General features: G+C 43.2%; 1 protein-coding gene across 1 annotated transcript in view; it reads left to right on the forward strand.

Annotated features, from left to right (window-relative positions):
* rmnd5b (required for meiotic nuclear division 5 homolog B) overlaps positions 1 to 3,387 on the forward strand; it is a 26,274-nt gene extending 22,887 nt beyond the window's left edge. Inside the window, exon 10 of the mRNA XM_080525459.1 lies at positions 945 to 3,387. Within this exon, the coding sequence (XP_080381585.1) occupies positions 945 to 1,008 (64 nt within the window). The 3' untranslated portion in view covers positions 1,009 to 3,387. The remainder of the gene's footprint in view (positions 1 to 944) is intronic.
* Positions 3,388 to 12,500: the final 9,113 nt, after the last annotated feature.

Below are 12,500 nucleotides of genomic sequence, written 5' to 3' on the forward strand. Positions count from 1 at the left end.
CTCCTCTCCTCTCCTCTTCTCTCCTCCTCTCCTCTCCTCTCCTCCTCTTCTCTCCTCCTCTCCTCTCCTCTCCTCCTCCTCTTCTCTCCTCCTCTCCTCCTCTCCTCTCCTCTTCTCTCCTCTTCTCTCCTCCTCTCCTCTTCTCTCCTCTTCTCTCCTCCTCTCCTCTCCTCTCCTCTCCCCCCTCTCTCTTCTTCCCTCTCTTCTCTCCTCTCTTCTCTCCTCTCCTCTCCTCTCTCTCTCCTTCTCTTCTCTCCTCTCTTCTCTCCTCTCCTCCTCTCCTCCTCTCCTCTCCTCTCCTCCTCTCCCCCTCTCCTCTCCTCCTCCTCTCTCCTCCTCTCCTCTCCTCTCCTCCTCTCCTCCTCTCCTCTCCTCTCCTCTCCTCCTCTCCTCCTCTCCTCTCCTCTCCTCCTCTCCTCTCCTCTCCTCTCCTCCTCTCCTCCTCTCCTCTCCTCTCCTCTCTTCTCCTCTCCTCTCCTCTCTCCTCTCTCCTCCTCTCCTCTCCTCCTCTCCTCTCCTCTCCTCTCCTCTCCTCCTCTCCTCTCCTCTCTCCTCTCCTCTCCTCTCCTCTCTCTTCTCTCCTCCTCTCCTCTTCTCTCCTCCTCTCCTCTCCTCTCCTCTCCTCTCCTCTCTCTTCTCTCCTCCTCTCCTCTTCTCTCCTCCTCTCCTCCTCTCCTCTTCTCTTCTCTCCTCTTCTCTCTCCTCCTCTCCTCTTCTCTCCTCCTCTCCTCCTCTCCTCTCCTCCTCTCCTCTCCTCCTCTCCTCTCCTCTCCTCTCCTCTCCTCCTCTCCTCTCTTCTCTCCTCTCCTCTCCTCTCCTCTCCTCTCCTCTCTCCTCTTCTCTCCTCCTCTCCTCTCTCCTCTCCTCTCCTCTTCTCTCCTCTTCTCTCCTCCTCTCCTCTTCTCTCCTCTTCTCTCCTCTCTTCTCTCCTCTCCTCTCCTCAGACTCAAATGCCCCTACTGTCCAATGGAGCAGAACCCGTCAGACGCCAAGCAGATCTTCTTTTGATGCCGTTTCCTTTCAACTGAATAAAGCTGAAGCTCCCTGGAGCCCCCCTGCATCCAGGAGACACCCTCCCTTACAGGCATCACCTCGGCGCTGCGCCCCCCCCCCCCACCTCCCCGCCCGCCCAAACACCCCCTCGGGACAGCCTCGGCCAAAGGCCAGAAACCTCCCCAACCCCCCCCCCCCCCCCCCTCCTCAGCAGCTCCTAGTGTACAGAGACTGGTAGGGATGGCCCCAACCACAACCTAGAGAGAGAGAGAGAGAGAGAGAGGAGTCGTTCAATACGAGAGCCTCGCAAGGAAACGTCGAAAGAAAAAAAAAAAAGGATCATCCATTATTGACACTATTTGCAACTGCCTGCAAACTTATAGGCTTTTCTTTTTCAGTATGTGCTGCGTTATATCGTTTTGTTTTTTGTTTTGTCATTCGGTTTGACGGGGTATTGAGTTGAGGTTTGGACGACTACTCCTTTTTTTTTTTCTTTCCCTTTTACCGGTAGTTTTTTTTTTTTTTGCTCAAGAGAATGAGCTGAATGATTCTGAATGGGTGTAGAGGTATGGGTTTGGTCTGGTTAAGGCAGTTGCTGAATTTCAGGATAGTATTTAAACTTCTATTATATAGAGGCATTACGGAGAGGCCTCAGAGAACGTATATTCACATATAAATTCTATTGAAAGGCTGTCATTGGCTGGTTGGAGAAAGACCGTTGCACACTGATTGTAAAATGTTTAATCCTCCCTCTGGCGATGTAATAAAGGCCCTGATTGGTTGCTAGTCATTTTGGGTGTAAATGTAAAACAGTGTGGTCAATATGATCTGGTCCAGAGAAGGTGACGTGGTGAAGCCTGATTTTGCGACTGCTCCAATAACAATTTTCCTCATGATGGAAGCCATGTTCCTTTCTTGTACTGTGTATGTATTTAACAATGATCACAACAACAACAACAAAAAGAAAAAAATATATACTACTGTGAATTGTGCTTTTATTTTTATTTTTTTCACTGCTAGAAATAAGACTCATGTAAAAAAAAAAAAAAGAAAGAAGGTTACTGATCAAAACATGATAACAATGCTAGAAGTTAGTTATTCATCTGGACACAGCAGGCCAAGTTTCATCACTCATTCATCCCTGTCTGGCGTTGCCATGGAAAACACTCCCTCCCTCCCAACAACTGCATTTCCATCTCACACTGGGTGCATCAGAAGATACAGGGCGTCTAAATGTACCACGGTTGACGATGGTATTTCTTAGTTGTTACGCTAGTGTTATGTCACTCTCGCTACAGAGTTTTTTGGCTACGTACACGTATGGTTTGAGTTGCGGTGATTGTAGCTTATGAGGGATGGACGCCGGTCATTTGAATTCCTTTGATCATTTTGCTTATTAACGCCCCCCTTCCTCCCCCATGTCTAAAGATCGTTGTTGGAGAGGTTTTGGCTTTGATGTCAGAATGCGCGTCGTGTAGACAAACACAAACACTCAGCGCATCACCTGCTCAGGGCTCATTGAATGCAGAGTGTGTTCTGTGGCTTCTAGTGTGTTTCAATGCAAACATATTCCTTTGAATCCAGGAAACCCTGGTGTAGCCCAGGAGTTCACACGTTCCAGCAGGCAGGCTACCTGTGAACGGGGGGACTCTAAATCTATAGGTGTAGTTCACTGTACCTGCACATCAGATCATGGCTGCCTATTCAATATATACACTAGTTAGTGTCCATGCACTGTTGCCAATGGGTGAGCTGAATGTCTCAGGTGTCTCAGGTGTCTTGGGTACACCAGCGTCGGAGAAGGCTACACTATGGAAATGGATACGCTGTACTGTCTGTCACTACACCACCATCAAAGATGTACAATACAAGAAAAAAACAGATCCATTTCTATGGCCTAAAACCTGGAGTGGAGGTGTCATCTCAAAACAGTGAGGCTTTACTGTTGTTTTTGCTTTGTTGTTATTGCGAGCACCCCAGCAGCATAGCAACCACGTGAGTTCACACTCTGCTTAGCGACCATAGCGGTCGCTGTCAAATCTGCACTGATTTTTCCAGTAAGAGAATGAATGGCTGATGGTTTGTTCTATTACTACATCTGTTTATTTTCGGTTTGTGTGAGCGTGCACTTGGGCGTGTGTTTCTGCTAGTTGCTTTTTAAGTATTTGGTTGACAATCATTTGTTCTCCAGGGGGGTATTCCATCAAGGTCGGTGAAGGAAAATCCAGGCTTATTCTGATAAATCTCCTGAGATTTATTAAAAAATCCAGGTTTGTTTTTGATAAATCTTGTGAGATTCTAAAAAAAAATAAACCTGGAGTTTCCTTTACCGATGTTGATGGAATACCCCCCAGATTGAAAGACTGCATTTGTCTGATAGACATCCCCAGGATTCTTAGGTGTTCTTGAATGATAGGTTTGCATTTCCTGCTTTTATTTGTTATGCAAGGGTTATTGTAAATATCTATCCTCTATCATGTTTCATATACTTGCATCATAAAATAAAACAACAAACTTTATACTCCAAGCGTGTGTGTGTGTGTGTGTGTGTGTGTGTGTGTGCGTGCGTGCGTGCGTGCGTGTGTGTACACACATAAATCAGACTTTTACAGTTTTTCTCAGCTGCCAAAAATGGACTGGAGAAAGTTATTGGTTGGACTCATCCATAGTTAGATACACCCCCTCTCTTTGCAACAGAGAACCTCTCCTCTCCTCTCCTCAACTCTCCCCTTCCCTCCCCTAATACACCCCCTCTCTCTCCAACGGTTTGACCTCTCCCGGGCCTCTGGGGTCAAATCTGACTTCCCTCCACATCTGAAAATAAACCTTATGGTATGTACTAACTATGGTAGAAATGTCATGCTTTCTTCAAAAAGTGCACAATTCCTCATAATATGAGAGCTTAGCCGCTGTACTAATCCTTAGGCTGTAAAAACAAAACAAAAATCCATCAGAGAGATAGTGGGAACATTAATAGTGGCCAAATTAACTGTTTGGTACATTCTGAGAAAAAAAGAACGCACTGGTGAGCTCGGCACCACAAAAAGGTCTGGACGTCCATGGAAGACAAGAGTGGTGGATGATCACAATATCCTTTACATGGTAAAGAAAAACCCCATCACAACATCCAGCCAAGTGAAGAACAGTCTCCAGGAGGTAGGCATATCATTATCCATGTGTACCATAAAAGAAAGACTTCACACAAGCAAATACAGAGGGTTCACCACAAGGGGCAAGCCATTCATAAGCCTCAAGAATAGAAAGGCCAGATTAGACTTTGACAAAAAACATCTAAAAAAGCCAGCCCTGTTCTGGAACAGCATTCTTTGGACCGATGGAACTAAGATCAACCTGTACCAGAATGATGGGAAGAAAAAAGTATGGCGAAGGCTTGGAACGGCTCATGATCCGACGCATACCACATCATCTGTGAAAAAACGTGGAGGCAGTGTGATGACATGGACATGCATGGCTTCCAATGGCACTGGGTCACTAGTGTTTATTGATGATGTGACAGAAGACAGAAGCAGACAGATGAATTCTGAAGTGTTTAGGGATATTATGTCTGCTCAGATTCAGACAAATTCAGCAAAGTTGATTGGATGGTGCTTCACAATACAGATGGACAATGACCCAAAACATAGTGTGTAAGCAACCCAGGACTTTTTTAAGGCAAAGAAGTGGAATATTCTGCAATGGCCAGAGTCAATCACCTGATCTCAACCCAATCAAGCATGCATTTCACTTGCTGAAGACAAAACTAAAGGCAGAAAGACCCACGAACAAACAACAACTGAAGACTGCTGCAGTAAAGGCCTGACAAAGCATCACAAAGGAGGAAACCCAGCATTTGGTGATGTCCATGTGTTCCAGACTTCAGGCAGTCATTGCCTGCAAAGGATTCTCGACAAAGTATTAAAAATGAACATTGTATTTATGATTATGTTAATTTGTCCAATTACTTTTGAGCTCCTGAAAATAGGGGACTGTGTATAAAAATGGTTGCAATTCCTAAACGTTTCATACAATATTTTTGTTCAACCCCTTGAATTAAAGCTGAAAGTATGCACTTCAATTACATCTTGATTGTTTCATTTCAAATCCTTTGTGGTGGCATACAGAGCCAAAATTATGGAAATTGTGTCACTGTCCAAATACTTCCAGACCTAACTGTATATAAATAAATGAATGTCAATGACCCCAGGTGTGGGACTTTATTAGGTCAAACAGGTTTAACGGGTCAGGCAAAGGACTTGGTGGAGTCAGGCAAGGGTGTTAGAGCAAATTCATTAAAGGCAGCCTGTTTCGTTTCAAGATGTATAAGAAAAATATATTTAATATTTTCCTCTATAGAAGGAGAAAGTTTACAGGTTCATCAGATACGAGATCATTCATTACATCTCAGTATTTATGCTCTCAGTTCCCCTCATAAACAAGTCCGCCCTTAGGTGAGGTCTAAACCAATCATTTACAAGGGGTGTGGATCTGTACATTGAGGAAGATGATGGGGATGAAGGTTAGGGGGGAATCTGACCCTCCCTTCCTTACAGTATAACAAAAGTGAGGAGTGGTGACCATATAGTGAACAATGCCGGGCAATCACTCTGGTGTGACTCAGCATTGTTCTGAGTTCCTAGGGTCAAAGACAGACAAAAGGGTAATTGCATATATTCAAATGTAGGCACAGGAGGAGAAAACTGGTTTCATTGTGTGCTTACAACAGGAAATCAGTTTCTATAGCTTGCTCTAGACATTCAATTTACTGTTGTGAAGTTTGAATCTTAAATGTAGAAAAATGTCTTATTGCATATAATAATTTTCTCTCACAAGGGTCAGGCGATCATCGTTGTAATCCATGGAGCAGGGCAGGAACCGTGGTGCAAGGTGCTGGGCTGGAGGTGTCCATGGTGCTGAGTGCCCACTGATAAACATTCTATTTCTGATGAGTCAACAGCACTAGGGCTCCTTCACAAAACCCTTACTGGAATCTTCATACACTCTGTGAATTAGTCTTTACTTTCTGATGAGTCAACAGCACTAACCCCATCCAGTGCGACATGTAGATAGCATATATTTAGAATATGTAAAATCCAAACACCAGAAATGCAAGAAAGTTTATGAGGTATACCAAATGGAATTAATAACAAGTGTTACAACCCTTCTGTCTAGAGTAAAATAAGGGCCTAACAGGGTAGAGTGCAGAATGTACAGGTGTGTTGCAACACAAATGCCCAAAAAAGTGTACAAGGGATCAAATCAATTCAAGTTTTATTTGTATAGCGCATCTCACAAGATGCGACTCAATGCGTTTCACGTAATGACAGATGTTCAGTGTCCAGTGTAGTGTAGTGTTCAGTGTTGTGTCCAGTGTCCAGGTTCCAGTGATAGCTTGGTCAAAAGGACGCAAGGGTAAAAAACCTAGAGGGCTGCAGGGGAATTTTCCTGGATGCACAGTGCACACTGTGCATCCAGGAAAATTCCCCTGCAGCCCTCTAGTCGTAGAGCGACTACTTACCAGTTTGCCCACCAGTGCAAAGCTGCGGCCCCCACAACCCCCCCGAGGGACCCCACACGCCCGACCCACCACCGGCGCACCCGGCCCAGCCCACCAGGCTCAGACTATCATAGCCCTGCACGAGGCTAGCCGGGTCAGGTGCCCCAGCGGCAGAACAGACCAAGCACGCAGGCCGGCCGGGGGCCCCCGAGGAGAGGCCCAGGGAGCCCAGCGCAGGGCAGGCAAGCAGGGGCGAAAAACCTGTACACAGCGCCTCCAGGAAAAGTGCCACTAGACCTTAGGGGTCTAGCCGGTGTGTATCTTATGAGTGATAAATCATTGCTGTTTGCACTTTATCGCCAATGCTCTTTTAACATTGTCTCTATGGTCTTTCAGCTTCCTTTTTTCTTCTTTGCTCAAATGTTCAACCATGTAATGGTCAAACAGCTGCTTCTCACTGTTGAGACAAAATGTTATAAAGAAGTGATTAATAAATCATTTAAGAAACTCACATGCATCAGTGGTTGCAAACTGTCATGGAAATTGTATTAGCACTCTCCAGCTTAACCTCAAGTCATACATTTATACATTTCCATGGCTTTCTTATTGGAAACACAGTCCACGGATAATTTAAAAAACAAGAATTAGACATAAATAGACAAATAGGGGGGGATATAAATAAAAATAGAATAGAAATACATGAACTGTAATTAATAATTATCTTTGTTTTGTCACTATTTGCACTTATGGTTATATGCCAAACTGCATTTTGTTGTTGGTACTTGTACTCAGCAATGACAATAAAGTTGAATCTAATCTCATATCTGATAACGCTAAACCACATAGGATTACACGCGGTGGAGCGACCCAAAACTGTGCACGTCCCCTCTCTCCCACACAATTATTTGTGCTAGTTTCCTGCAATTTTACATGTTGTTCATAATAAACCAGCACAAGAAATGAAAATAATGAAAATGTTATAAAACAAGACAAAAATTCAGACAATAATCATATTAATGAAATCTTAATAAACAAATACAGTAGCCTACAGACTCTAAAATAGAATTGGGCCCCATCAACAGGACTTCTTGGTCAACAGCAGAAAGACCCTTGGTCATCATCTTATATACAGTGCATTGCTCATAGATGGCTATCATGTTATACAGTACATACCAGGGTTTTTCCTGGGTCAGAATGAGGTCTTGGTGGTTGATCTTGATCTCACATTTTTTTGAGGGACCCCCAATTGTTGTATTTGTATTGTTTAATTATTATTATTATTATTATTATTATTATTATTATTATTAATGTACTTGGTTATGTTACAGTAGTAGAGAAACAAAACTGAGTATTTACTAGCTAAGATTGGCAAACGATTGGCGTGGTGTAACCGAAATTAGTAAACAACTAGCTAGTAACAACTAGGGGTTTAGTAGCTACTAAATGCCTGCATTTAGTAATGACTTACGCCAAATTGGTGCAACCCAGTCCAGTAGGCTACCAGATACGATGTTGTAATGTATGCACATATTTTGCTACCACGGTTGCCAGACGGAATTTACAATGTCCAGCCCAACCAGTCCAACCAGTCTAAAAGCTGCCGAATCCATCCGTCCAGGGACCAAAAGTAGCCCAATCCGGCAACACTGCTTGCTACGTTCTTGGAGCTCGCGTGAACACAGTTCTTCCGTCAGCGCTCGCCAGCCGCTTCGATTGCAGACTCGTGCAGAAAGATGCCACGGAACTCATGTCCGGTAGCTTTCTTTCAAGGAATTCCCAAAATAAAATGCCTGTAAAACAATTGTTATTATGCTAATGCATAAGACTTGGCAGCTCTGGTATGGACAAGTCACACACACAGTCACATACCGCTACATCCGTTTGAGTGAACCTCCGTTGCGAAAGGGCCCCCGCCGCCACCTTGCGGGTGGGTCTCGGGATTTTGCGGTACGCCACTGCCTGGTACACACATAAAGATTTTCTAAATCTTAACATATTTTTTATCTGAGAGAGACCCCACACATGAAGATATAAAATCATGGATTGAACAGTTTTGTCAATCATTCCGCAAACGAGGCAGTGTTACAAGTTTCGTACTGCATAAAATGACGTTGAACTCACTCATACTCGAGGGTTGAAGTCAGAGTGGAGACATACAGACGCTAGACAGAATACATTTATTGACAGAGACAGAGATAGAAATAGACATGAGGTCGGTAGATATTAATAGATAGATATAGAACATACAAAGATAGTCATAGATTCATAATTGCAACACATAGGCTAGCCAGATAGATTCACATACATAAAAAAAACGTTGCCACATGTACACAAGCAATATATTATTTTATTGTTCACATAAGCACATCTCTGTCCAGTTCCCACAATATAGCCTTGTTTTGCACTCTTTTTGGTATCTCTTTGATGTAGCACGTTGATAATTTGGTATCTCTTTGATGCAGCACATCAAATGATCATGATAATGTTCATGTCCTCTATATTCCTGCCACATATGCATTACATTTACCAAGCATTTGAAGTTTCCAGTCAGAAGTTATTGTACACTAAAGAAGGCCAGGCTTCAGGAAAAGTCCAGTGACTTGGCTCAGTTATATTGTTCCATAGAGGAGTTGCACTGCAGAGCAGGTACAGAGCAGGTACAGCCCAATAGAATGACATCTGGATCCTATTGTGAAACACAAAAACGAAAATGCCACACCTTGTAGGGCAAGCTTTCCTCTTCCTCCCATGCCCCCCTCCCCTCAGTGACATGTTAAATAGCGGTAGAGTGCAAGCAGGTATCACTTCACCTCCAGGACACATTGTGAGAGCACCTATTTTAAGAGCGCACCTGTAACACCTTTACCTCACAGACAACATCTCGCTTGGAGGATCTTCTTTACAAATTGCGACACTTTTTACTTCTTCAACAAAACACACAGTGACAGGTAAAAACGTTGACTATTTTTGCCAAATCTTGTGATGCGGATATTTTACTCAAACATGATTTAAAATATATATTAATAGGCAAGTTAGGCCAGTTATAGAGAAAATGTACAAGATTATAATATGCTTGATTTTCTTTTGTATTTTGGCCAAGTCTAACTGTTTTTCTTAGAGCAGTGTGTCAGATAGCTTGGCGTAACTGATTATATTTGTTCTACCTATGAAAATATGTTTTGTTTTACTATTAAACATAGTAAAACAATGTGTGTGACACTTTAAATAACGTGAAACAATACTATTGTGCAATATGACAACCCTAGTCGTCTATCTGTACAGTATAGTACAGTGGATTGTGTACATAGCCTTTATTTATGTAAACCAGCTCCTTCCCTTCTTGTGATTTTTTTTTTAAAGTGTTTTTTTTCCCCCTTTCCTAACACCAGGGGAGCCACCCCTCCTAAATTTCGTTGTTTGGTACCTGTACTGTAGCAATGACAATAAAGTCCATTCATTCATTCAAAAGCCTTTAGTCAATAGTGAATTGCAGATAATTCAATGGAAATAATGACTACTAAATCCAACCAAACGTCCCATGTACTTTGAATGAATGAATGGATGAATGAATGAATGAATGGTCTTTATTATCATTTATATAGTACAGGTACCATACAACGAAATTTGGGATGGGGGGCTCCCCTGCTGCTAGGATTATTTTTTTTTACTAAAAACAAGAAGGGAAAAGAGCTGGTTTACATAAATAAAGGCTATGTACACTATCCACTATACTATACAAATAAAACACTGTGCTGTACTCTATGCTATGCTATAAATATCCTAACATTTCCTATCTCTGAACCTTATGTACCCGAGGGTTGTCATATTGCACATAGTATTATTGCACATTCATTTAAAGTGTCGCAGTTTGCAGGTTTGAAATGTTCACAGTTGTGTTTCAGTATTGCACTTGATTACAATCTAGTAGCTGCCATCAAATTGTCTAGATTGTCCAGGGCCTAGAACCTAGGTCTTTGCTGTGTTCAGGGCCTGAATGGCCCTAGGGTAGAAGCTGAGCTTCAGTTTGATTGATTGATTGAAAACTTTATTAGAAGATTTGCAGAAGTAGGTACATGAAAGTACATATTACATACAAGGTCAACTAACAGGATAAAAACCCAAGAAAGCCACTGGCTTATTTCAATTGGGGTCCTTGATTCTCAATTCATCGTTACATGTAAGACAGACAAAAAAACTAGTACTATCTACAAGATAATACAGACAAATAAATATTACTATCTACAAGATAAACATACATCCATCATGGGAAGAACAATACAACAAAACATAAGGTATGTACAGCGGGTAGGACAGGTGGGGACATACACCACAGGTGGGGGCGGGGGACAAAACACAAAGTATGTACAGTGGGTAGTTCGGGTCTTTTAATCTGATTTTTGATTTAGAGGGTCCAGTTACGGATTGCAGCCTCCTGTAAATGTTTTTTGAGAGTGGTTTTGAAGGTGGGCAGTGTTTTGCACTCCTTTAAGATTATAGTACAGTCTGTTTGTCCTTGCGGACATGGTCCTGAACCGCCTGTCCGAGGGCAGCCGAACAAAGTGTTCGTTCCCAGGGTGGGATAGTCCAAACAACTTCATTGCAGTTTTGTTGGTGAATACGCCGACTCACTGCCCTTGTGTTGGAACTAATACTTAATATAGTTTAAGCTTTATTCAAATAGTAGTTGATTTCATGCACTATTTTCGTTACTCTTTTTAATATATATATTTTTCAATTGCCTACAGTATTTGTAATTATACCCTCGAGTACGGTATACGTCTCTATTAGTGGACCCCTACCGGACTAAGGTTTTAAAGCGTGTCTTTACTGGTTAGCTGAAGCTACGATCTGGCAGTGAAATGAAGGCTGGACCGGGTCTTTATGCTAACTGCTAACGATGTGGTAATAGAGAACAGCCGGACAAACGCACACCTGAAGCCACTCCAGCCAATTAGAGAGAGAGAGAGAGAGAGAGAGAGAGAGAGAGAGAGAGAGAGAGAGAGAGAGAGAGAGAGAGAGAGAGAGAGAGAGAGAGAGAGGCACTGCCCACTACCTAGAGGTAGAGGGCGTGACAGATACTTAAGATAGATACACAAAAAAAGATTGATGTTGATATTTTGTGAGTTTATCATAAGCGCCTGATTTACCCCTAACCCTTACCTAACCCTAACCCTACCTTCTACACCAGGAATGGGCAGTAAGCAGATTATTGCGGTCGTGGTAATGGTGGCCTGTATGATGGTGGGGACTTCTTCGGCCAAAAGAGCAGCAAAAAAGCAAAAAAACCCAGCAATATCTACCAATGGCATAGCTGCCAACACCAATGCTACAGCCAACGCCACTGCTACCACAGGTCTCACGGTGAGTAGGCTAAATGTCTCATTCTCACAAGAGACGAATACCAGGAATTTCCTGCCCCCTCCCTCTCTCTCTCTTTTTACCCACCGTCACTTGACCTCTCGGATTGCTCCTTAATCAAATCAAATACACCTTTATTCAACCCTAACCCTATGTTGTCTCTGCCCTAACCCTAACCCTAACCCTAACCCACAGATCTCCAAGGCCAACTGTGGGAAGACTGAGTTCTGCGCTTCTACGCCTTCTGACTGTGACCCCGCAGTGGCAGGCTCCTGCTTCTTTGCCTCCCTCCAGCAGACAGCAGGACAGGAGTTCAGCCTCCAGCTACGAGGAGAGTCGTCAGGCTACATCGCCCTTGGCCTGTCCGCTGACGCCACGCAGGTAATACTTGTCTCTGAAATGTTGAATTTGTTGGTAACATTTAGTCTTTTCTATGACACGTTCTATGAAATGTCTGAAAACAACACCCAATCTGACTGGAATTGTGTACTGTACTGACCCTAACCCTAACCCTAACCCTACTGTATGTTGTTCTAATGTTCTCTTATTCCCTCATCTCCTGCAGGGCGGGAATGGCACCACGTATGTCTGTGCTAATAACAACGGCACAGTGAAGCTCATCCCCACTCTCTTGAACAATGGAACTCTGACCCAG

The sequence above is a fragment of the Nansenia antarctica genome (assembly GCF_963989245.1).
Source record: "Nansenia antarctica genome assembly, chromosome: 3".
Classification (NCBI taxonomy): domain Eukaryota; kingdom Metazoa; phylum Chordata; class Actinopteri; order Argentiniformes; family Microstomatidae; genus Nansenia; species Nansenia antarctica.